The sequence below is a fragment of the Theropithecus gelada genome, chromosome 9 (genome assembly GCF_003255815.1).
Source record: "Theropithecus gelada isolate Dixy chromosome 9, Tgel_1.0, whole genome shotgun sequence".
Classification (NCBI taxonomy): Eukaryota; Metazoa; Chordata; class Mammalia; order Primates; family Cercopithecidae; genus Theropithecus; species Theropithecus gelada.
In genome coordinates, this window is record NC_037677.1 from 90750966 (window position 1) to 90777930 (window position 26965).

At 38.3% G+C, this 26965-nt stretch overlaps 1 protein-coding gene across 1 annotated transcript in view; it reads right to left on the minus strand.

The window, feature by feature from the left end:
• Positions 1-22656, minus strand: part of NOC3L (NOC3 like DNA replication regulator) — a 29482-nt gene extending 6826 nt beyond the window's left edge. The window contains exons 1-16 of the mRNA XM_025396384.1: positions 22511-22656; positions 21333-21540; positions 17805-17934; positions 16887-17044; positions 16251-16307; positions 14699-14829; positions 12642-12803; positions 12071-12164; positions 9875-10050; positions 9036-9164; positions 6235-6366; positions 4703-4783; positions 4262-4362; positions 1300-1372; positions 369-432; positions 210-281 (exon numbers count right to left, since the gene is read on the minus strand). Of these exons, the coding sequence (XP_025252169.1) occupies positions 210-281; positions 369-432; positions 1300-1372; positions 4262-4362; positions 4703-4783; positions 6235-6366; positions 9036-9164; positions 9875-10050; positions 12071-12164; positions 12642-12803; positions 14699-14829; positions 16251-16307; positions 16887-17044; positions 17805-17934; positions 21333-21540; positions 22511-22519 (1777 nt within the window). The 5' untranslated portion in view covers positions 22520-22656. The remainder of the gene's footprint in view (positions 1-209; positions 282-368; positions 433-1299; positions 1373-4261; positions 4363-4702; positions 4784-6234; positions 6367-9035; positions 9165-9874; positions 10051-12070; positions 12165-12641; positions 12804-14698; positions 14830-16250; positions 16308-16886; positions 17045-17804; positions 17935-21332; positions 21541-22510) is intronic.
• Between the last annotated feature and the right edge of the window lie 4309 nt (positions 22657-26965).

Consider the following 26965-nt stretch of genomic DNA (forward strand, 5'->3'; position numbering starts at 1 on the left):
AGATACAGCGGGCTATACTTACTGCATCTCCAGTCAATTCCAGAAGCTCTTTCTCCAAGTCTTACATAAGATTAAATACAGATGCATGGCACTGGCAAGTCAGCATTTTATGTACCTGTTCCTATTTCTCATTTGTCTACAATGACTGGTCATAACATATTCTTAAAACATAAATACATATAAAAGAAACATTATCTAAACATACATACCTGCATGTAATTTGAATAGTGTTTTGTAGAGGTGTGTGTAGAATTTCATTGGATCAATATTCAGAACATCACCTTTGAAATGACAACAAACACCAATTAGGTATGTTGTAGCATTCAAAGGTAAGGCAAACAAAACTTGAGATTAAGAAAATATCTTACCTTGTCCAGAAAGAATATGAAAAGCAGTCTGGACACAGTGAAGACTTTCTTGATAGCTTAGGTCCTTTAAAAAAAAGGGGGGGGGGGGGGGGGGGGATGGAATATTAAGAATGATAATTACCATTTATATCTTTTAAAAAGGCCTTTAAGGCCAGGAGCAATGACTCATGACTGTAATCCCAGCAATTTGGGAGGCTGAGGCAAGCAGATCATTTGAGCCCAGGAGTTCCAGACCAGCTTGAGCAACATGGCAAAAACCCATCTCTACAAAAAATAGAAAAATCAGCCAGGTATGGTGCCACACACCTGTAGTCCCAGCTACTCAAGAGGCTGAAGTGGGAGGATCGCCTGAGCCCCGGGAGGTCGAGGCTGCAGTGAGTTGTGGTTGCACCACTGCACTCCAGCCTGGGCAACTGAGTGAGACCCTATCTCAAAAAAGAAGAAAAAGACCTGCAAAGGTTAGCTTTAAGATAACCTAGTATGAGGCAGATTGACAGGGTGACTACAGTTTACAATAATCTATTATCTATTTCAAAATAGCTAGGAGGGAAGAATTTGAATGGTTGTCACATAAAGACACATATTTAAGGTGACTGATATCCCAAGTAAAATCTTTACAAACTATACTATACAAATATATTTAATTATCACATACACCCTGAAACCATGTACATCTATTATGCATCAGTTAAAAAACAAAGAAAACAGGTCAGGCAACCCTCCTGTTTAAAACTCTCCAATGTTTGAAAACGTTCTACATCTTGATTATGGTCGTAATCATATGATCATAGGCCTTTGTCAAAATTCATAAACTGTACATCTAAAAGGGGTGAGTTTTACTGTATACAAAATATATCTCAATAAACCTGACAAATTTTTAAAATAGTAATTACCATTTATATCTTTTAAAAAGTAATTTATTACTACTTACACCAGACTCGATGAGAGTATGAAGAACTACTAACAGATCATCAAAAAATTCCACATTTATAAGGTGAGCAAACCTGGAATCAAACAAAACTTAATCAATGAACTAAAAGCAGAAATAAAATTGGTAGAAATTAAGCTTGACTCTAAAACTGTATTTTTAATATTCTTTATTTCAAAATGTTAGCTATGAAAGAGACGGCAATTATTGATACTTTTCATTAATTCAGATTGGCCTAGTCAACAATTCATGCACCATTGAACACTAAACTCAGTAGAAACATATAAGGCATTGAACAAACCAAAAATATTTCAAAAATCCTTCTGCACTGAGAAAGAAATTACCAGAAGCAAACAACTTCCTGAGGAAAAGTTTACTAGGTATCCAGCAGGATCAGCTCTAAGACAACAGGTGGTGGGAAGACAGATGAGGAAAGATTCTGCTGCTTACAAGAATATGGACCTTATGACAGCTTTAAGGATAAAATGGAAAGAATACTGGATCCTTAATTACCTGCATGATCCTGGGTAACTCACTTCACTGTCCCAGGTCTCTATTTGTAGAAATAACTGAGACCACACAAGAGGGTAAAAAGGAATCATATGAGCTGCTAAATTTGAGAGTTACTCCATATACTATATTAGACACTGAAGTAGGTTAAAGTCAGGATATCTCTTCAATATTAGTGAGGAGTCTTTGATCTATGTAAATCGTAGAAGAATAAAAGACCTTATGAGTGATATATTCCATGCGTATTAGTACAACTTTTTGGAGAAGCAATTTGGCAATTATTTATCAAAATTTAAAATGAGCATACCCTCTGATCTGGCAATACATGCACACATGTGCATGAAGATATACACATACACACACACACACACACGCGCGCGCGCGCAAGTATTTCCAGTGCAAATAGGGGACTGACGAAATAAAGTACAATATATCTATAAAATGGAGTATTATAAATTTTTTTTTTTTTTTTGAGATGGAGTATTGCTCTGTCGCCCAGGCTGGAGTGCAGTGGCGCCGTCTCGGCTCACTGTAAGCTCTGCCTCCTGGGTTCACGCCATTCTCCTGCCTCAGCCTCCCAAGTAGCTGGGACTACAGGCGCCCACCACCACGCCCAGCTAATTTTTTGTATTTTTTTAGTAGAGATAGGGTTTCACCGTGTTAGCCAGGATGGTCTCGATCTCCTGACCTTGTGATCCACCCGCCTCGGCCTAGTATTATAAATTTTTTAAAAATTAAGTGATATATATGTGGTAAGGGAGAGGTACCAAAAGTAACTGTTTACAAAACCAAAAAAAAAGCAAGCTACAGGACACTAAACATAGCATGATTCCATTTGCATGAAAGATGGCAGGCAGGCGGGGTGCGATGGCTCATGCCTGTAATCCCAGTACTTTGGGAGGCCAAGGCGGATGGATCACCTGAGGTCAGGAGTTCGAGACCAGCCAGGCCAACCTGAGGAAACCCCATCTTTACTAAAACTACAGAAATTAGCCAGGTGTGATGGCACATGCCTATAGTCTCAGCTACTCGGGAGGCTGAGGCAAGTGATTGCTTGAACCTGGGATGTGGAGGCTGTAGTCAGCTCAGATTACATCATTGAACTCCAGCCTGGGCAACAGAGCAAGACACTATCTCCAAAAAAAAAAAAAAAAAGATGGCAGATGGCATGCAGACAGACTACATACATATATAGCGGGGGAGCTTGCAATTTTAAATTGTATATTATTTTGCATTTTTAAATTTTAAATGTTTTAAATGAGCATATATTATTTTTTAAACTTTTTTAAATAAAGGAATTAGTCATTAAAAAACAAATAGCTGGGTCGAGCATGGTGGCTCATACCTATAATCCTAGCACTCTGTGAGGCCAAGGCTGGAGGATGACTCACTCAGGAGTTCAAGATCAGCCTGGGCAATATGGTGAGAGCTTGTCTCTATTTAAAAACAAAAACATCAGGTCCTACACAATGTAGGAATAATCCCTTCTCTGATTAGCCTCTTTGAAGATTTTCAACCACAAGGACCATATCACCATATAAGGAAATGCATACCATTGCCAAATAGCTCCAGTTATTAGAAAGTGATTTCTTATGATGAACAGAACTTGCCTTTTCTATATCTTCTAGCCATCAGTCCTATTTCCAACTCTATTCCTAAAGCTGTGCTGCCCAACAATGGTAGCCACTAGCCACATGTGGCTATTAGGCACTTAAAATGTAGCTAGTCCAAATTAAGACACAAGCATAAAATATGTGTTCGAAAACATGTGATGAAAAAACACCAAACATCCCATTAATGTTTAATATTGTGTTAAAATACTTTAGATAAATCCAGTAAAATATATAAAAATTAATTTCATGTGTTTTTTACCTTTTTAATGTGGCTAATAGAAAATTTTAAATTATATATGCAAGTTCACATCGTATTTTTACCGAATAGCAATGTTCTACAGGATACCACCTCAAAAAATTGTGGAACGCTATCATGACAACCACAACCCTTACTCTAGCTCACATCCTGACAAGGCCATTAGTGTTGAGTGAATACACAAAAAGATCTATCTTAGCAGAAACAGATTACACAGAACTAGAGAAATGATGTACAGCCAGGTTAAAATAGACTTAAGAGTCATCTACATGATCCACTCAAACTATGACGATAGGCAATTGACTACACAGTGCAGAAAGAGTCAAGAACTGAGAGATTTAACCTTAGGAACACCTCGAATTGAATAGGCAGAAAGAAGGAGTTGGTAAAGGAGATTTTAAAAATAAAAGGTTTGAGATGAGAAAATCAAAAAAGCCCACTGTTATGAATAGCTTCAAGGAAAGGATGGTGACAAACAGAAAGGAATGAGAACTGAGGATAACGGGCCATCATTAGGGAACCCTCTAAAATTCTTTGGTCTTTGTTTAGAAAGAATCTAAAAGATTTCAACCTACACAGCCCTTACTTGGCAAGACCTTCTAGAACTGCTGGCAGGAGAGGTGACCTCTGGGCCTTCTTCAATATTCTGAAGTAGGTTACAAACACAATATTCAGAGTCTCTGTGTGCTGGCAGAGGAGACAGACAAAATGACTTTAGGATACCCTGGTATGGTTTCTACTGAGCGAGCATAACTACGACTTCAACAGGTTAAACTTCTTTTTCCCTACCCGTGCCTCCCCACAACGCAATCTTTGAAATTTTTAACAAAACAGAACAAAGACATACATCCTGTGACTTCATAAAATTAGCACTGATCACATCATAGTTTTCCACACACCACAAAAGTCACACATCTAAGCCTCATGAAAGAAACCAAAATTACACAGCTACAAGCTGAAACAATAAATTTCTAGTTTAAACAACTTAACACATTTTAAAAGCATAACAGAATATGAAACTGCCTACCAGTTTAAGTTTTTTCTCAGCACTCTCTGAAGCTTCTGCCTCTCGAAGCTCTCGCTCTAGTTTCTCTTCTGCTTTCTTCCACTGAAAATAGATTGAAAAAAAAAATCTAAGAGTATATACCACAGAGTGAAAAAAGCAGAGGCAGAATACGTAAATGTCATAAAACACATACAGTAATACCACATATTGTCTATGAATGCAAATATAAACAAAAGTAGAGAAACATGGACTGGAAGTATACACAAACCAAATTAAAGATGGTGTCTCCTGGGAGGAAAGCAGAAGAATGAAATTGGAGACAGAAAAGAAATTCCTACTCTCTAACATACGGTTTCTCTCTTTTCCAGGAAAAAAACTAAAGTAAATCTATTAATATTTGCTCACTCTAAATAGTAGACATCTGGGATATGCTATCATTTTCTGTAATTAAAGTTCTTCAAACGAAAGGAAAGAACATGTTGAGCCCAAAATAGTTAAATCACCTATAACTTGGAAGCCAGTCACCAACAATACTTCCCTAACATATTTACATACAATGCATCAAACCAGATACTATAAAGAAATTCAATAAAATATCCTTTTTCTTCTACTTCCTAATGCTGTAAGAGCAGTACATGATAATTTCTAAGCTGCCTAAGGCACAGGGAACTGAGAAATTGTTTCCTTCTCTCATGAGAAGTTGTTAAAGAGCTGCCATGTTCTTACTGGTCTTTGTTTCCCCACCACATCTATAAACATGCTCTTCCTAACAGAGCTATCCAACGTGCATTAGGATAGTATGATATAAATAGTTAAAATATTTATCTTTTTTTGTTCACAATTATTAAGTCTATTTTGATACTTCCATCATGTTTTCAAACTTAGACCCATTCAAACATGAATATCCCGAGATTACTTTTGTTTTTAAAAGCAACTTGATCACTCTAATAAACTGTTTAGAAATGTTCAGAGCTGTGATAACAGTAATAGTGATGATGGTGGTGGTAGTAAAAACTAATGTTTATAAAGCCTGCCAAGTGTTTTATAAGCATCATCTCATTTAAACTGCACGATTACCTGCAAGGTAGGTACTATTAGCCCCATTTCTCCAAAAAAAAAAAAAAAAAAGTTTCCAAACTTTCAGTAAATAAACAAGGGGCTGAAATTTCAACCCAAGTTTAAAATATAAACCAATAAAGAAACAAGATTCAATTAACAGAAACTCACTTTGCTGCCAACTTCATGTGAATGCATCTTTTCTGTTAAGTAAGGAATCTGTGTATCACAACTCTAAATTGATCTAAAAAGCCAAAGGATAAAAGCCAGCATGGCAAAAATATCTTTTCATCTATTGCTCTCCTTGCCAATCACTATCAGTTAAAATTGATTTAAGAAAACATTTTTTTGCAGTAACTGGGAAAGATAAAATTCTCTAAATGATATATTTCAAAACTTGTATATTTATGATTTAACTGATTTTTACCTGTGACTATAAGTTTAAGATCAAATAAACAGAAAAATTTAAATGAAACAAAAGGGGAAATAAGTCAAACCTTTCTCTGCATTCTTGATAGAGATTTTCTCTTTTCTTTGAAAGTCATAAATTTTTTTGGTTTATTAATGTCTTCTGTATCTTTTTTCACTTCTACTTCCTTGATTCTTAGGCATAAAAATGTTTTTAACATCTAATATTGAAAAAAACCACAAATATACAGCTTAATATTTATATTGCCCTCAAAAACTTTACACAGAAAAGTACTTGACAGTGTTATTTCCCTCATTCAAGAAAAAAAACCTTCAAGCATCTTTTATAACATTTTACACCAAGTTCTTTTATCTGTATGCTATATTCAATAACTTGTGTCTATGGAAGGACAGGAGCAAATACACAAAAAGGACACTAGCAAATACTAGCTAAATATACAAAACTTTCTTTGCAGTTTAATGAGTATGAGGAAGAGAGAACACATGCAAACAGGATGACAAAGAGAAAATAGGCCAGAAAAAGGTTTGGACCACTATGGGAGAAGAAGATACACAAACTGCTGGGCTCTATCCCCAGAGTTTCTGATTCAGTAGGTCTGAGTTGAGCCCCAGAATTTGCATTCTAATTCCCAGCTGATGCTGGTTCGGGGACGAAAATAAAAATTATTGCTTTATGCCACTCAAAAATTCAGAAACTAATTTAGAAACTGGTGTTTTGTGTGATACAGCAAACTTCTCATACTCAAACACTAAGAACAAAAGGGGTTTAAAATGCTACACTTTCTCTGGATGAAATCACCCTACCAACCTCCTGCAGGCACAGAAGCATTCCTGGAAAAAACCTTGAGAAATACAGGTTTGTATTATTTTGACGTTCCAATATGCACATTTGGAAGAAAGCTGAGTTTTTGAGATTAGAGGGCTAAAAGCACAGAACGAAACAAGGAATAACTAAAGGCATAAAGAGTGAACCTGAAGTCATTCTAGGTATCAGAAAGATCAACTCTGAATATTCTGTAGGTACTGTATGCGCTCAAAATATCACCTACCAAGGAAAAGTAACTCCAAGTCAAAGGATGTGGTTTTTATTCTAGCATCACGAAAGTTAAAGAGTTCTCCTATGGCTGAGTTTCATGTTTAAGCCTTATCTGATTGCTCTACAGTTCTGAGTAAAGATGCTAAATATGTTCTGTTACTTTCATTCAATGTTTATAATTTTAGCAATTCAACTGAAATCAGTTTTAAGAAAATAAAAAGGGATCTGATGCCAAAGGAAAACTGTGAAATCCAGAAATAAAATGGTAGAACAGCTTAACACCCAAAACTGTATTACTAAAAACAAATTAAAATATCTAAGATCCCAATGAAGAAAACTATAAAATTTCACTTAAGAACATAAAAGTCTTAAACAAATGGCAAGATACAATATTCTTGAACAGAAAAAAATCAATTCTGTAAATACTTTAATTCATCCAGACTAATCAATACATTGAATCAATTCTAATCAGATTCTCTGTGTGGGCTATTTTGAGGGAAGGAAGTGAAAAATGGATTTTAAATTGCCTGGAGTAATATACTGAAATAAATAAGAATATTTTGGAGAAAAAAGAGTAGTCATGTCTTTTATCAATCATACCGTTTCTGATTAGTATCACTGTACCAGGTACCCAAATATACTATAGATATAACACAAAAATTAAGCAGCATTTTATATCAGCAGAAAAAAATGGTGATGAAATAACTGGCTGTCAAATTATTTCAAATACATACATATTTAATATACATTAAACTATAAAATATATATTCACTACATACATTAAACACAGATATTAAATCTGTACTCATACCACACATATAAAGATGTCAAATGGCTTAAATATTTAAATATAAAAATTAAAATTAAAAATCTTAGAGAGACTCCGTAAATTGGGATTGAGGAGACTACGTGCATAACAAAAAATATATCTCCATATATAAGGCTCAATACAGAAGTAAAAGGCAGAGTAAAAAAGAGAAAAATCTGCAACATATGTAACAAAGAGTTAATATTATTATGTAATACAAGCTCCACAGACAGTTTTGTTTCTTTTGTTACTATTTTATTCCCAGGACCTAAAAAAAGTGCCTGGCACATAGCAGATATTTATTAAAATGAGTATGTACTAAAAACTCATCACAAGTCATTAAGACAATTTAAGAGAAAAATTGACGAATAATAAGCAGTCTGGTAGGTGAAAAGTTTATATATATATAAACTACCAGACTACCAAAGATTAAATAGTAACATTCTGAGCAGGTCGGAGGGAAATGACACTCCTAGCAGGAACACAGTGATTAAACGTTTTTGAACAACAGTTTGAGTTTGTAAACGTGATTACTGCTAGATCCAGCATCTACATTTTATAAGTTTAATTCACAAAATACTCACACAATATTAAAAAATAGTAAGGCCAAAATGTTCTCAACACTGACTGTGGCAGCAAAAATCTAGAAAAAACTCAGCTGTTCATCAATTAGGGCACACAATGGAATACTCTGGTAGGCACTAGAAAGAATGAGATAACCCTATATGTAAGTTCACAATATAGAAAATGAAAACTGTTCTGGAACAGTTTTCAAAGTATAAGCCGATTTTTTATTTTAAAATATAAGCAAGTATATATGACTATATCTGCATAGAAAAACACCTAGAAGGATAAATACCAAACTGTTAATAGTATCAAACATTTCAGGAGTTAACATGTTAAACACTTAAAGAGCTTGAATACTTTTTACTTCATATGCTTATAAGGAATAAATTCCTCATAACAACTGAAAGTCAACTTTGTAATTTAAAAACAAAATGCAAAGTAAAAAAAGAAAGGCTCACCTCTGGCCTAACTTCATAATTTCTGCCCTTCACAAAACCAGAAATCACTTTAATTACACCAAGAGAAGCTTGGCCTAATTTATCTTGCTTAAAGAGTTTCTTTACAGCTTCACAACACATTTCAGATATCTGAAAAATAAAATGTCACACTTAACCAGCGTTTCTCAACCTTAGCACTACTGATGTTTTGGGTAACAGAATTCTTTGTTGTAGGGGGACTGTCCTAGGATGTTTAATAGCCCCCGTGGACTTTCTCCACTAGATGCCAGTAGTTAAGACTCTATCTTCACCACAGTCATCACAACCAAAAATGTATGCAGACATTGCCTAATGTTCCCTGGGGGACAAAACTGCTTCCTGTTGTGAACCACTAAACTTATGTTCAGATAAATTTCTTCAGAGAGTGTTTAATAAATTGATATTATTTTAGCAATAAATAACTTCAGAAGAATTTTGTAGGGGGAGAAAAATCACATGGTGCGTAATTTTCTTTTTTTTTTTTTTTTGAGACAGAGTCTCGCTCTATTGCCCAGGTTGGAGTGCGGTGGCGCGATCTCAGCTCACCGCAAGCTCCGTCTCCCGGGTTCACACCATTCTCCTGCCTCAGCCTCCCAAGTAGCTGGGACTACAGGCACACACCACCATGCCCTGCTAATTTTTCGTATTTTTAGTAGAGACGGGGTTTTACCGTGTTAGACGGTATGGTGTCGATCTGATCTCGTGATCTGCCTGCCTCGGCCTCCCAAAGTGCTGGGATTACAGGCGTGAGCCAACGCACCCGGCCCACATAGTATATAATTTTCTAAGGAGGACAGCAATAACCATTTACAGCAACTCACCGATTTTGACACGTCATTCATGAGAGGGACAATCAATACGATAATGTTGTTGTGAAAGTTAAAATGGGGTAGTGCCACCAACAGCTCACACAAGCTCTTCACAGCAACTTCTGCCAGTCCTTTGTATGCCTTTAAGGAAACTACATTACTTTTCTTCAGCTTCCTCTGCTTCCAATCTAATCAAAAGATAACTGTAGTTACTTTACTCATTGGTCAAAAGTTAAACTGGCTTTCTTTTACAAACAATGTACATTTTAACACACAAACACACACACATCCATACCCCTTAAAAAAAGACTTCATACGCCAGGCATGATGACTCACACCTGTAATCCCAGCACTTTGGGAGGCCAAGGCGCGCAGATGACGAGGTCAGGAGATTGAGACCATCTTGACCAACAGGGTGAAACCCCATCACTACTAAAATCCAAAATAAAAAAATTAGCCGGGCATGGTGGGTGGCACGTGCCTGTAGTCCCAGCTATTCAGGAGGCTGAGGCAAGGGAATCACTTGAACCTGGGAGGCAGAGATTGCAGTGAGCTGAGATTGCATCACTGCACTCCAGCCTGGCAACAGAGCAAGACACCGTCTCAAAAAAAAAAAAAAAAAAGAAAGACTTCATAATGGCTTGATCAGCTTAGGAAAGGTCCAATATGGAGGCTACTAATTGCCACATATAGGATGCAACTGAGCATTTGAAATGCAGCTAGTCCAAATTAAGATATACTCTAATTATAAAATACAAACCAGATTTGAACTTAGTACTAAAAAAAAACTGAGAATGTAAGACACTAATTTTTAAAACTGATTACATGTTGAAATGATAATCTGAATATATATAATGTTCTGTTAAAATTAATGTCATTGCTTTTTAGTGTGTATTTTTTTTAAATGACATATGTGGCTCATGTTATAGTTCTATCAGACAGAGATGGTTACACAAAGTTCCCAGCTTTCCAAACAGTTCAGAAATTCAAAAACAAAAGAAAAACTCAAAGGCCCTCTCACTGGAAAAACAAATGCTAATAGGGTGCCAGCTGGAACACCAGAACATAGAAGCAATATCCATACCACCCACCCCCACCCCACTATGCTCCACTACCTTTATGCCCTTATTAGGCCAACAGGATTCAGTGGTCCTGTTCCAGCTCATAGCAATGGGTGATCCTTACTAAATAAGCTGGGTAAATGAGCCAATTAGGCCAAATGAAAGCACCTGGCCTAGGCAACCAACTATCTTCCCTATTCCTACCCTTATTTTTTCTATGTCCTTCCTTTTCTGAAGAAAAAGAGTTTAAGAGTTTATTTGGGATGCCAAATAATTGACTCATAAACCTATTTTCAAGGCATGCAAATATCCATTTCTAGTTATCCTTCTATTTATTTATTCATTTCTTTTGAGACAGGGTCTCACTCTATCGCCCAGACTACAGGGCAGTGGCATAATCATAGCTCACTGCAAGCTCAAACCTCTGGACTCAAGTCATCCTCTCAGCTCAGATCTCCAGTAGCTGGGGCTCTATAGGCCTGGGCCATCATGCCTAATTTTTTTTTTTTTTTTTTTTAGAGACAGGAGTCTCACTACATTCCTCAGGCTGGTCTCAAACTCCTGGCGTGGAGCAAAACTCCTGGCGTGGAGCAATACTCCTGGCTTGGAGCAATCCTCTTGCCTCGGTCTTCAAAAGCACTGGGGTTACAGGTGTGACCCACCACACCTGGCCTCTAGTTATCGTTCTTCCCTGACTACCATGCCTCCAAATAGAAAACAGCAGAATAAATCCCAACTGTTCATAACATATTTTGTTAAAAGCATTGTCAACAAAAATACAACTGCTTACTAAAAACTGCAGCAATAATACTAATAGTTGATAAAATATAGTATATAGCACATGCTAGGCACTGTTTTAAGCACCTCATATCTACAAACTCAGTTACTTCTTACAATAATCCTGGAAGGTGAGTGCTATAATTATTTCCATTTTATAGACAAAAACTGAGACACAGAAAGACTATGTAATTTTCCCATCACATAGGTAGTAAGTGGTGGAGCCAGGCTTTGACCCCTGGAAGTCTGACTCTAGACTCTGTTCCTGATCATACCTGCCTCTCACTACACAACACAGAACACTGTACAGAATTCACCTTCATGATCAAGGCTATGTACGCTACATACTTTTAAGATACATTTAATATACCTTTAACCATTTGTTCCAGATTTTCCAAATAAAATTTGTACTGGCTAACCAGGCCTTCTTCAAATTCTCTTAACTTCTGTGTTTCTTTTCGGGTCTGAAAAGACCAAAAAGGTCAATCATTTTTTAAAATCAGAATATTAAAACCCCAAAATTAGTATAAAATATGGTTGTCTAGTGTACACCCAGTACTATTAAAAAAAAATGCAGCAGTTGCTTAGGCCGGGTGCGGCAGCTCATGCCTGTAATCTCAGCACTTTGTGAGGCAGAGGCAGGTGGATCACCTGAGGTCAGGAGTTTGAGACCAGCCTGGCCAACGTGGAAAAACCCCGTCTACTACAAACACAAAAATTAGCTGGGCCTGGTGGCGCATGCCTGTGATCCCAGCTACTCAGGAGGCTGAGGCAGGAGAATCGCTTGAACCGGGAAGGCAGAGGTTGCAGTGAGCCAAGATCACGCCACTGCACTCCAGTTTGGGCAACGGAGTAAAACTCTGTCTCAAAAAAAAAGAGTCTATCTCTCCAAAACGTTCAGTTATTTTAGATAGTAATTATATCTAGCAATCTAGCATTACCTTAGTAGATTTTTCTGCTTCTGTGAGGGGCCGGATTTTATATGAAGGAGTAATATCTTTAAATAACTCCATCAGAGAAACAATTACTAGCTTTCGAACAGTAACAGCCACATCAGGATCTTGTTCCATCAGCATAGAACGTAATTCTTTCAATTTTTTAATCTGTTAAAGAAATAGCTTATAAAGCTGGAGAAATCATGGCAAAACAATTATGAACAAAAAACAGCCCCACATCCGGCAAAATAAGCAGAATTCACACAATGACTCCAAGTCTAGTCAAGCCTCACCAAACTCCAGACACTGCTCACTTTACCAAGAGATAAGTTGATAAAGTTACAAGGTAATTGTATTAGTCCATTCTTGTGTTGCTAGAAAGAAATGCCTGAGGCTGGGTAATTTACAAAGAAAAGAGGTTTATTATGGCTCATAGTTCTGCAGGCTATAGAGGAAGCTTGGTGCCAGCCTCTATTCCTAGTGAGGCCTCAGGAAACTTACGAACAAGGTAGAAGGCAAACCGGGAGCCAGGATGTCACAGGAAAGATAGGGGAGGTGCTAGGCTCTTTTAAACAACCAGCTCTCACATGAACTACCAGAGTGAGAAGTCACTTGTTACCACAAGGATGGCACCAAGTCATTCATGAGGGATCCACCCCTATGATCTAAACACCTCCCACCAGGCCCACTTCCAACATCAGAGATCATATTTCAACATAAGATTTGGAGGGGACACACATCCAAACTATATCAGTAATCATATTTTTGTTATATACTTTGAAAAATATAGACCTTAAAAAACTAGTTTAAATTTATTATTTAGCTATTTTGGGAAATTCTTTTTAGCTGGATTTTCCTAAAGTACATGTCTCCTATTTTTCTAAAAACACTTTTCAAAATATACTAAAATGTTATATACATTAACCAAATATATCATACACATGAATTAATCAGGAATTACATATAATATAGCCACATTAACTTTAGCTTCAAAGATAATTTCTATGGCATAATGCAAAACGTGGTTTTGATTGCTTTGATAAACTACTATTGCCTGTGAGCATAGGTTCCTGAGTAGAAGATCTGGGTTCCAATTCAGTGGCTGTTAAAATCTGGAACAAATCACTTGGGTTTTTTAATGTTCAATTTTCCAGCTGTAAAATTAGATCAATCTCTTATGCCTATGGTTTTGTAATAATCGAGAGAATACAAATAAGAAATATTCCAAATCTCTCTTCCCTAATTCTGCTCTAGATCTTCCCCTCACTTTATTAGAAAAGGACAAACACTACTCTAAAGCATTCCCACATGAAATTTGTTTCCACAAATGTAAATCATTTGATACACAAATACTTGTTATAATAGTATGCCGGGGACACCAACATAACAATAATAATAGTATCATTTTATATGACTTCATGTATATTTCATATAACCCTCACCACAAAGTTTTGAAAAAGATACTGTCCTTTTTTAGAGATGAAAGAGTCTTGGATAAATAACTTACCCAAAGTCTCACAGATAGTACTTATCAGGGCCAAGATTAAACCTCAGATTTCTCTAGTTCATGTGTTATAACCATCACTAACTCACCACTATACACATGGCACAATAACACTTTTAACTTTGGCTCTAGTTCACTTAAAATATTTTCAACTTACAAATATTCCTGAACTAATTCCATACACTTCCCTGTAGCGCGCTCGTTTTTAAAAACTCCACAGGTTAGTCAAGCAAATTTGCAAACAGGTTCCTCCTCCCTAATACAATTTTATAGAATTAAATATTTTTAGAGTTATAACATGTCCAATATTTTCATATAAGAAGATGAAGAGAATAAGATTCAGAGAATTTAAGTAACTTTTCTAGGATTACAAAAGAAATTAAGTCCAGACATAGCATTAAGCTAAGATTCTGTCGACTCTCTTACTCTAACCCAGCTACTATGTTTAGTTAATGCTTTTCCTTTTAGTGTATGCTTACAGGTAACAAGGGAATCTTAAAATATTAGGCATTTACACCATACCTAATATAAAAAGCCTAAAGAAATTAATGCCACCTACATTACTTTCTGGATCTGATAATATGGCAGATGCCAAGGCTGCAATATGCATCTTCTTCTCCTGTAATTTCTTCTTTCTCTCAATCAAATGTTCTTCTATGGTCAGCTCTTGAATAGGATCTTCAGTGATCTCTAAAACAGATTAGATGTTCCCTTACATATTCCTCTACTTACAAGTGTCCAAGAATCTTAATATTTTATAGTAATAATAATGATGATAGCTAAGAATTTTGCCTTTATTACTACACATCATCTCCTCAACAATACAGGTACTATCATTAGCTCCCTTTTATAGATGAGAAAACTGAAGCAAAGGAAGAGAAAATAACTTGGCTAAGCTCATAAACCAAAGGGAAATAGGATTCAAACTCAGGCAGTCTGATTCTAGAGCTTTTTTTTTTTTTTTTTTTTTTTTTTTTAAAAGACAGGGTCTCACTTGTTACCTAGGCTGGAATACAGTGGCACTATCACAGCTCACTGCAGCCTCCACCTCCCAGGCTCAAATGATCCTCCCACCTCAGCCTCCCCAGTAGCTGAGACCATAGCTGTGAGCCACTATATCCAGCTAATTTTTGTATTTTTTGTGGAGATGGGGTTTCACCATGTGGCCCAGACTGGTCTCGAACTCCTGGGCTCAGGTGATCCTCCTGCCTCAGCCTCCCAAAGGGCTGGGATTACAGGCATGAGCCAGTGCAACCAGCTTAGATCTCATATTCTTAGCTTCTATGCTAATAAGCCCAAAATAATTCTTATTAATTAATGAATAGGATAATCTGATTTAGTCTCTTTTTAAGTACAGAATATTCTTCTTTGTTTTCAACACTATATATTACTTTACACAAACTAACACTTCATAGTTTTGGGCTACAGAAAAACATGTCCGCCTTAAGAAATTCATAGGGAACTAGATTTAATCAACACTAGCATAATCTGTAATGGTTTTATGATGGGTGACTGCAAACAGTTAAACAGTTGACCTGTAATTCATTTTTGCTATTAATGAGGTCTGCTAAGCAAAAGTAAAATTTAACTAGATTGTTCTGTCACAAATTCCAAACTAATATAATTTCAAACAATAAAATGCATTATTTCAGTTCAACTTTGATTAAACTGTCCTAGATAACAGAAACTGACATTCAATTATATGAAACATACACAAGCATAATTGCGCTAAAAACAAACCAAAATGACTTCACACTACAGAATCGCTTTTGTAATTTAAGGCTAAAAAGTTAACAGTTATTTGTAAGTTAGTCTTTCTCTTACAATTAAAAGGAATTCAGAACAGTAATAATTAACAAGACACACTTCATGTATGCCTAGATACTACAAATATGATTGTGTAAAATTTTCCATAATTAAAAAAACAAAGAATCTATTCATAATTCCACAAGATGAAGCTTTCAAATGTGGAAAAATATTCAAAATGACCTTGAAATGAGCAGTACTCCAAAATGTACCTTCCAGATTTTATCTAAAATTAACTCACATTTACTATTAAGCAAAAAAACTACTTCTCAATTCACAATTTAGTAACTGTAAAGACATATTACCTTCCTCAAGTTCCCTCTCTTCTTCTTGATCCTCTTCATCTTTGTTACTATCAGTAACTATATGGAAAACATGTGTATTAAAACTGTGATATATACTTCAGTGGTAAAACTAAAGAAATGCTAGGAGGTGATTACGATAAAACTCAGGATAACAATTACTTTTATGGGAAGAGAGCAATTAGTGATTGAGGTGAGCACAAGGGAGGTTTCTAGAAGCTAGTAGTAGTTTTTTTTCTTGTCTGGATGGTAGTTTTATAGGTATGCACTTTGTTATAAACCACGTAACTTCACATCTTTGATATCTGAACTTTTCTGTTTTATTTCACATATGAAAGATATATTAAAAAAGAAAGCTAACCAAGAACAGTTAATATGCTCTAGTTTCAGAAACAACAAAATTTAGTGAAAAGAAAATCACCTGAACCTTGTAGCTTAAGTTGTCCTCACAGTACAAATTGATACCTGAGATAATCATCTATAATTCTGGCCCAAATCATCAAGCTTGCTATAAGACTAATTGAATATTTTGCAGATATGGGTAAAATCAAACTAAAATTAAATTTTGAGTGAAAAAAAACACGTTATAGCAGTAAGGGGGTAAAAGTTCAACTAGTATTACTAGCTTATTAAATTCACCTGGCTTCTCCCTAGTCTGTGGGATTATACCACTTTCATCTTTGATAGGAAGCAAATGAATCAGTTCCTTCTCTGGTGCAGTTTGCAGAGCTCTTGGTATTTTTTCATATTTATCTATAATGCGTTCATGCTTCCGTTTCTTCGCATGAACAGGCTCACTGCAGGGGAAAAAAAGATCAATTTTCAGTCTTAATAGATCTAAAAAGGTATCTAGAGACCTATCATTTCAAAAGTACAGAAAAATAAACCACCAGCCAACTTTCAATAGGTATATGGATATTAGCACTTAGGCCAGTGTCTGGCACATAGCAGGCACTCAAACAGCAAATGAATAAATGAAATGGGTAAACAGCCTACCACGCAGACTCTAACTCTGGCTACATCTAGTTTTCCCTCTAGATGCAAAATATAGGTGAAAGTTACAGCAGATTATTTCTCAAGAACAGTCCATAGAACCAAGTGTGACTCTTACTTTCCCAAAATCTCTGGAGTATACCACAGACTTTGGAGTTAAAAAAAAGGTCCAAGTTTAAATTCCAGATACTTGTGACTGCAAGGAACCATCAGTTTCCTCTCTGAAAGTGGGAATAAGAACTACCTAGCAGGGTAATGAGGATTAAGTGAGATCATAGCCATAAAGAACTCAGAACTATTCTGCCAACACCTCAAAATGAGAACAGCATTCTTCCCCCATTCACTCTACTTCACTATTCAGACGCAAAAGAAAGATGTACATTAAATGAAATCAGCTTGTCTTATACATGAACCTCCTTTATTTAGGAAATAAGCTAAATAATAGTTTATTCTTTGTAAACATTGTGCTCAAACGTAAACACCTTGAACCACCTAAGTGAAATTCAGAACCAAGTTTTTAACAGTATATGGATATGAATGATTATAACCCACATGAAGTATTACCTAGAAGAAAGATCTCTTGTTAGAAAAGATGCTCTTTGTCCTAAATCCTTCATTAACTGTAAGTCATCTTCATCCATCATATCTAAAGGAAGGGCTTCTTCTTCCTCTTCTTCCCTCTCAATCCTTTTACCTGTACCACACACACACAAAGAAAAATTAGAAACAAGTATCAGAGATGTAGATCTCTCTGCATATTGGGTTTAAACAGGAAAAGTTTATGCTTTCTGAAGCAATCCTCCCACTCCAGCCTCCCAAAATGCTGGAATTACAGGCATGGGCCATGGCTCCCAGCTGAGCCCAGTGTTTCTAAATGGAAGCACTACTGACATGCTAGGCAAACAATTATTTATCGTACTGGGGTGTTCTGAACCTGGAAAAATGCTAGCATCTCTGACTCCTGCAATCTAAATGCCAATAGCATTCTCAGGTTATTGTAACAACCAAAAACTAAATGTCTCCACACACTCTGAAATGCCTTTCAGGGCGTCGAGAGCCAATGACTTAGCCCCTCAGCTCCTTCTCATCTCCAATTACTTTCACTTCGTATTCCATTTCAGCCAGCCCCTCCAATGGCCACATTCCAAACCCTGGTGCTCACTTCTCTCTCTGACCACAAGCTTTTGTCCTTCCAGCTCCCATTCAGTTACTTCCACAATACTTCTTCCTTAACCAACTATATAACCTTTCAATCCACTGACCACTCCACTTTCTATCTACCAGTGTGTTCTGTCTTCACTCCCTCACTTAGATTGCAAGATTATCACTTCAACCACGCTCTTGCCAATATCCTCAACTATTTTTCTTTCAACACTTCAGGCACTCACATCTAACAAAATCCCAACTACAGATCATTCTAACTTCTCTTTCTGCTCACTCTCTTTCTCCATCTCCTTTTATTTTTTATTTAAAAAAAAAAAAAAAAAAAAAAGTCAGCTAAGTGCCAGGCACTGTTTGAAGTGCTGAGGATTCAAGTATGAATAAAACAATCTTAGCGTCTTTCCTAGTAGAACTTACAATTCTTCCTGACCCATTAAAACTCATAAATCTTGGCCGCGTGCAGTGGCTCACATCTGTAATCTTAGCACGCTGGGAGGCTGAGACGGGTGGATTGCTTGAGGCGAGGAGTTCAAAACCAGCCTGGCCAACATGGTGAAACCCCATCTCTACTAAAAATACAAAAAATTAGCCGGGCATGGTGGCGCATGCCTGTAATCCTAGCTACTTGGGAAGCTGAGGCAGGAGAATCACTTGAACCCAGTAGACAGAGATTGCAGTGAGCAGAGATCGTGCCACTGAACTCCAGCCTGGGCAACAAAAGCAAAACTCCGTCTCCAAAGAAAAAAAAATCTAGTAAATCTTGCTATATAAATGTACACACTGCACAGAATGGCACTCCTATCTACTTTAAATGAGCCTTCCAAATTTAATAATCCCATTAAAAAATAGGCAAAAGATATGAATAGACACTTCTCAAAAGAAGACATACAAATGGCAAACAGGTATATGAAAAGGTGCTCAACATCACTGATGATCAGGGAAATGCAAATCAAAATTACAATGAGATATCATCTCATCCTAGTTAAAAAGGCTTTTATCCAATGACAGGCAGTAACAATGCTGGCAAGGATACAGAGAAAAGGGAACCCTCATACGCTGTTGGTGGGAATGTAAATTAGCACAACCCCTATGGAGAAAAGTCTGGAAGTTCCTCAAAAAACTAAAACTAAAAACAGAACTACTATATAATCCTACGATCCCACCCACTGCTAGGCATGTACCCAAAAAAAGAAATCAGTATACCAAACAGATATCTGCACTCCCATGTTCATTCAGCACTATCCACAAGAGCCAAGATTTGGAAACCTAAGTGTTCATGAACAGATGAATGGATAAAGAAAACATGGGGCCGGGCGCGGTGGCTCATGCCTGTAATCCCAGCACTTTGTGAGGCCGAGGCAGGTGGATCACGAGGTCAGGAGATCGAGACAATCCTGGCCAACATGGTGAAACCCCGGCTCTACTACAAATACAAAAATTAGCTGGGCGTGGTGGCGCATGCCTGTAATCCCAGCTACTCGGGAGACTAAGGCAGGAGAAACACTTGAATCGGGGAGTCGGAGGTTGCAGTGAGCCGGAATCAAGCCACTACACTCCAGCCTGGCGACAGAGAGAGACTCCGTCTCAAACAACAAAAAAAGAAAGTATGGTACATGTACACAATGTAGTCTTATTCAGTCACAAGAAAGAATGAGATCCTGTGTGCAACAACAGCGATGAAACTGAGGCCATTATGCCAAGTTAAATAAGCCAGGCACAGAAAGACAAATTTCACATGTTCTCACTTACTTGTGGTGGCTAAAAATTAAAACAACTGAACTCATGAAGAGAGTAGAATGATGGTTACCATTGGCTGGGAAAGGCAGTTGGAGGAAATGGGAGTAGGGATTGTTAACGGGTACAAAAATACACTTAGATAGAATAAGATCTAGTATTTGATAGGTAGGGTGGCTATAGTCAACGATAATTTACTGTATGTTTTAAAATAACTAAAAAAGTATAACTGAATTGTTTGTAACACAAAGATAAATGCTTAAGGTGATGGATACCACATTTACTCTGATGTGATTATTATGCATTGTATGCCTGTATCACAGTATCTCACGTATCCCATAAATATATACACCTACTATGTACCCACAAAATTAGGGAAAAAAAAAAAAAAAAACTTTAGCTGGGTGCAGAGGCTCACCCTTGCAATTCCAGCACTTTCAGAGGCTGAAGCAGGAGGATCGCCTGAGCCCAGGAGGTCAAGGTTGTAGTGAGCTATTTTTGCACACTGCACTCCAGCCTCAGTGACAGAACAAGACCTTGTCTATTTTTAAAAAAAAAATAATTAATTAATTTTAAAGATGGACCTGGGAAGACTGAATAGTTGCCTAATAACCTGATACAGTCAAATAAGAATACCCTAAAAGTACCAGTAAAGTTGTTGAACTAGCCTGACTCAAAAGTCATATTCCTTACATGTTTTGAGTACTTAAGAGTTTTTAGTTTTACAAAATAACCATGACAATTACAACTCAATTTCACCCCAAGTTTCCACATGAAAAGAAAGTCAGAAGTTTAGAAAAGAAGTGTACCTTGGCAATACTGTGAAGAATGAACCAGAGACAAGCAATGTTCTTACCTAACTGCTAGTGAATGGGAAAGTGGCAGCACTGGCACACTGCCTAACATTTATACACAAGAGTACTTTCAGTTTGTTTTCCCAAGTACTGCATCTTCAGATCTGCTTTCCAGACAAACTAAAAGCAGAAACTTGAATGAATACTGTACTGAAATGTGTTCTCATACTGACTGTGATAAAGCATACATGCTTTATAGCAGTCCTATAGGACTACTACCCTTACCCACTCTAGGAAGATCTGAGAACAAGAAAAGCGATTATTAGAAAGCAAAGTTATTTCCATGAAGAACACTTCAGAATAAATCAGTGGAAACCAGAGCACATGATGTTTTCACAATTACCTGGTCGCTTTTCCTTTGGGTTCTCCAATGGAATGGGTTTCTTAGACACAGCATCTTTCACCGCTTGCCTTAGTTTCCTCTGTTCTTTTCGGTACTTCTTGAGAGTGCTTTGTTGTTTAAATTGCTTATTTTTTAGCTTGTTTTCAAGTTTGACTTTACTAGTTTTTATTAACTTGCGAAAGCTTGGGATCTGTTTTTTATTTCTTCTCTAGAAAACAACAGAAAGAATACTGCATACCCACAAACTTATTTTTTAAATCAGCTTAAAGAGAACTGATTACAAATTTCATCAAACCAATTCCACAATTTTAACGTCCCACAGCCATGGACTTGCAGGTAAGAGCTAAAACCAAACGATGGCTTTAATCCTACAGAAGAGCACTACAGCATCAGTTATTCAACCTGAGGTCTTTCTGTGACCCCAATCCACAGCAACTCAAAGTGCTCTACGACCCCCAAGCAGGTTAAGAACCACTGATCTAGTAGCGGTAAGTGGCTATTCAAGGCTAGTTTAACACCTGTAGTTTAACACATTCAAAGCAAAATGCTGGCTGTCTTTAATAAAACTTAATTTACGATTCTGTCATTTACAAAGCGCTCCAACAAATCACCTCCAAATGCCTAGTTGAGTACTGACTGCTGTTATCCTCACATTACTGATGAAGCTGCCAAAAGGACCCATAAACTAAGGAGGGCAAAACTGAATTCGGATCTTTGGATTCCACTTCTCTTGCCGGTGACTGCTCATTCAGAAATCCCAAAGCTAGTCCTGAACCCTAGGACTACCTCTTATTTTCTGTTAGAACCAGGGCAAATCACTTGCTTTTCTGTCTCTTTACCCTTTATGGGTACCGTGATTCATATCATAAACTTGCTGAGGGCAGGAACCTGCTTCTCATTTGTGAAAAACGAGTTCGAAAGACGGTCTTGAAAAATTCCAAGTCTGAAATCCCACCGATGCAAAACTCCGTGCCAGTCTCTTCGTGATACCCTGAAGTCGTGCGCGCACACAGTGGGTAACCAAGGATGAGCTCGGTGTAAGGACCAGAAAGCCCCCAGTCTATGAACCACCGCCCCATAGACACGGGTGAAAACCTGCCTAAAAGTTAACTCAGGCAGTGACCCTATCACCCGGAGGGGCCCTAGGCTGCGGGGACCGGGCTTCCAAGGACACTTACCGCCTTCATCCTTAGGCCTTAAAGGAATGCCGGCCACACAAGTTCACCAGAAGCAGGGTTAATACAGAAATCCGAGAAATGACACACGTGCCGATGGCCCCGCACTTCCCAAGCCGGAAGCGACCTTCAATCCCTCCCAATCCTCCGCCGCCGGAAGTGAGGGCGGGACTTCCGTAGGCAGGTTCGGGCTCGCGCCCTCTCGCGGTGATGGTCTTGCGGCTTTGGGCTGGTTGCGCCCCGGCGTGCGCGCGCAGACTGGAACGAGTGAAGGCCCTATGGTCGTCGGCGCCAAAGGCGGGAAGTTGGGCGGGAGGGCGCACTTTACAAAGTTCTTCGAGTGTGATTCTTTGACTCTTGTCCTATTTATTTCTTTTAAAACTTTGGGAAAATCGGGCTCCTCCTCTCAGAATGAGAGGACTTGGTTTTTTCAGTCACCTCACGGCATTTTGTGCCTCTCCTCACGTTGCTTATCTCATCCTGTTGTAGATACTGATTTTGGTAGTCTTTTTCCTCCATACAGTCCTGAGGGCAGAAAGAAGCTTATTTCTTTTGTGTAATGCCTGCCTCTCGATGGACCTTCTGGCCGTGTTTGTAGAACGGCGAAAAGGAATCATATAACTTGTAGAAAAAGAATCATATAAACTTCCATTTTTGAGTATTTTCAAATAACAGGCTGCTCAAATTCAAGATGGGAGAGATTTAGCTTGGCAACAATTGCTTCAGCCTCGGTCACTAAAAAGTCTGTGATTCTTAGTGTTTTATTTTGCTTTTTTTTTTTGCTTTAATTTTAACTAGTCTGATAAAGAACTGTATCCGTGGCTGGGTGCGGTGGTTCACGCTTGTAATCCCAGCACTTTGGGAGGCCGAGGCGGGTGGATCACCTGAGGTCAGGAGTTCGAGACCAGCCTGGCCAACATGGTGAAACTCTGTCTCCACTAAAAATACAAAAAGTCAGCCAGGCATGGTGGCGTGCGCCTGTAACCCTAGCTACTCAGGAGGCTGAGGCAGGAGAATCGCTTGAACTGAGGAGGAGGGGGTTGCAGTGAACCGAGATCACACCGCTGCACTCCAGCCTGGGCGACAGAGCAAGACTGTCTCAAAAAAAAGAAAAACTATATCTGGAGTCTCACTCCGTCGCCCAGGCTGGAGTGCAGTGGCACAATCTCGGCTCACTGCAAGCTCCGCCTCCCGGGTTCAAGCCATTCTCCTGTCTCAGCCTCCAGAGTAGCTGGGACTACAGGCGCCCACCACCACGCCCTGCTAATTTTTTTTTGTATTTTTAGTAGAGACGAGGTTTCACCGTGTTAGCCAGGATGATCTCGATCTCCTGACCTCGTGATCAGCCTCCCAAGATGCTGGGATAACAGGCGTGAGCCACCGCGCCTGGCCTAAAGTCGTTCATGTTTTACAGGAAGTTTTATGGATTGGAAGAATAAGAGTATCAAAATGCTTGTCTCTCAAGGCCTTTTTTTTCCTCAATAAATTTAAACATTCCACTTCAAGTTTTTTGTGGGTTTTTTTAAGTCTATGATTTTTGAGCATGACCCTGACACAGTCTGGCCTCACAGTCCTGAGCAGGTAGGAAAAGCCAGCAGTGCAACTAAGGGGTTCTGAGCCTCTTGGATAGTGTTGCTCTTAGAAAGACAGAGAAAAAAGTACCAATTTCCTGATCCCACCACAAAGACCACGAGGTCCATCTGGCACTCTTCTTTCAACCTTCCTTCCAAGGTCTTCCTTGCTCCGTCTCCTTCCACACGGTGTCAGAAACAGCAGAGCCTGTCCGTCTGGTGTATTACTTCATCAAACAAGTGGAAAACATCAGCCTGCGCCCTTCCGGAGTGCCTGAATTCCCTCCCAAGCATATCAACATATCTACAGTCACTCCCATCCTTTCAGCCTTCATTCTAGTCTCTCCAAAAGGATGAGGCATTCCCATTCCAGTTCAAAACCAACTCCTCCCAGCTTCATCAGATTCTTGTATCATTAATTATCCCTTCTTTCCTGTGTTATTTCCCTCTCTAATAGATCCTTCCCCTCAGCTTATAAACATATTCAAATATCTTCCATTTTTAAGATTTTTTTCTAATAAACTTATCTCCCTTTAATTGCTCTTTTATATGCCTCTTTTCCTACTTGTCCCTACTTCCAGAAAAAGGTACTCTCTTTGCATCTCCACTTTCTCTTCTCTATTGTCATAGCCCAATCCTGTGCTGTGTGTTTTTTTTTTTTCCAATATAAAGATTGCCTTTTTTTTTTTTTTTCCTATTGCCCAGGCTGGAGTGCAGTGGCACCTCTCAGCTCACTACAGCCTCAACCTCCCAGGCTCAAGGGATCCTCCACTTCACCTTCCTGGATAGCTGAAACTACAGGCACACACGGCTAATTTACATTATTTGTAGAGATTTGGTCTTAGCTATATTGCCTAGACTGGTCTCAAACTCCTGGGCTCAAACAGTCCTCCCACGTCAACCTCCCAAAGTGCTGGGATTACAGGTATGAGCCACCATGCCCAGCATGTGCTAGCTTTTTTAAGAACTGTGTCATACTCTTGGCCCATTTTAAGTTTACAATCAGCTAAAGTCTCTGGATCATTTTAAAGCAATTGTTGCCAAGCTAAATCTCTCCCATCTTGAATTTGAGCAGCCTGTTATTTGAAAATACTCAAAAATGGAAGTTTATGTGATTCCTTTTAATTCCATTTAATATTGCTGATTTCTTTTTTTTGTTTGTTTTTTGTTTTGAGACGGAGTCTTGCTCTGTCCCCCAGGCTGGAGTGCAGTGATGGGATCTCAGCTCACTGCAAGCTCCGCCTCCCAGGTTCACGCCATTCTCCTGCCTCAGCCTCCCGAGTAGCTGGGACTACAGGCGCCCGCCACCAAGCCTGGCTAATTTTTTGTATTTTTAGTAGAGACGGGGTTTCACCGTGGTCCCGATCTCCTGACCTTGTGATCCACCCGCCTCAGCCTCCCAAAGTGCTGGGATTACAGGCGTGAGCCACCGCGCCCGGCAATCTTGCTGGTTTCTTAATTCTGTGTGTCCACCTTTGTGTCATCTCTTCTTCACTCAATCCACTGCCAAGCCCCATTTGGACTCCAGATCCTCTTAGATCCCTTAGAACTTTCCTGGACACTTGAGCTGATAAGGGTCACTGGGCTTTCCCAAACTGGTATCATAGGGATTGTACCTGGAGATTCCTGTTAGCACTTTTGGGAAGTCTGCTAAGAACTTACATGGCTTTGCCCATAACATTCCACTGAAACTGATCTAATTAAGGCCACCAAGAACCTCCAAATTGTTGTGAGTTTTTTCTAATTGTGTACAGAATTACATTACTTCTTTCTCATTTAACCTTACTAGATCTCTCTGCTGCCTTTGATGCTATGCATATCTCCCTTCACACATTAGAATGTTGATTCCCTTGGCTTTCCTATTAGCCTGTTTCCCAAGTTCTCCTCCTACCTCCATTTCTTCCTCCTTAGGCCTCTTCAATGTAGGTGACTCTCAGGGTTCTACTCTTGGCCCACTTGTGTACTACTCTTCTTGCTCTACTTGCTCTCCCAGCATGATTTCATCCATCTACCTATTACAAAGAGATTTTGTCCAGCCCGTACTTTTTCCCCAAGCTTCATTCTTGTAGCCACCTGCCTCCTGGACAGCTCTACCTGCTAACCATGGGACTTCACATTACCATGTTCAAAAGAACTGTGTTTTTTTTCACTTGTACCTCTTCTAACATTCCCTATTTCTTTCTTTTACCCACAGCTAGAATCCCAAATACTCTGGAGATCTTTGTCAACAAGCCAGGGCTTTCTTGGCCGTTTGCCATATTATAATTAATCCATTTTCTATAAACAGTTTTGAAAATTGTCACTAAGTGGACATGCAATAATAAGGATTCTTTTTTTCCAGTACCACAAGATAAGTTACATAAGTCATAATAAGGGACTATGTGAATGTTTGCCCCTTTGTAATAAGTGTTTGGCAATAGAAGAAGCCCACACTTCAGTATCACAAATTAAAAAATAAACGTTGTAATTGGATGTTATCACTGTCAATCATCTTAGACATGAAAGAGGCAGGCAGGCTGCCCTACAGCTCACCCAAAGGGGACCTGTGGAAATTAGAAAAAGCTTCCATTTCCTTAAGACACTTCACTGTCATAGGCCAAAAAAAAAAAAGTTTGCTATCTTTACAAATAAACTGTGAATGATGCCCCTAGAATTGTACAATATACAGTCCTCCCTTATATCGAAGTGCTTGGCTCTGCCTAGGCCTCTTTCTGTTTCCCTTGCTAAAATCCAGGGGAAACAAAAACAAAACAAAAATAAAATAAAATAAAATAAAATCCAGGGGAGGGAAGGAGTCTAGAATCTCTGTTCAGACCTTTGAGATAATGCGACAATTAAGGGGGAAAAAAAAAATAAGATCAGAGAGCTAAAAAAAAGTCACTGTAAT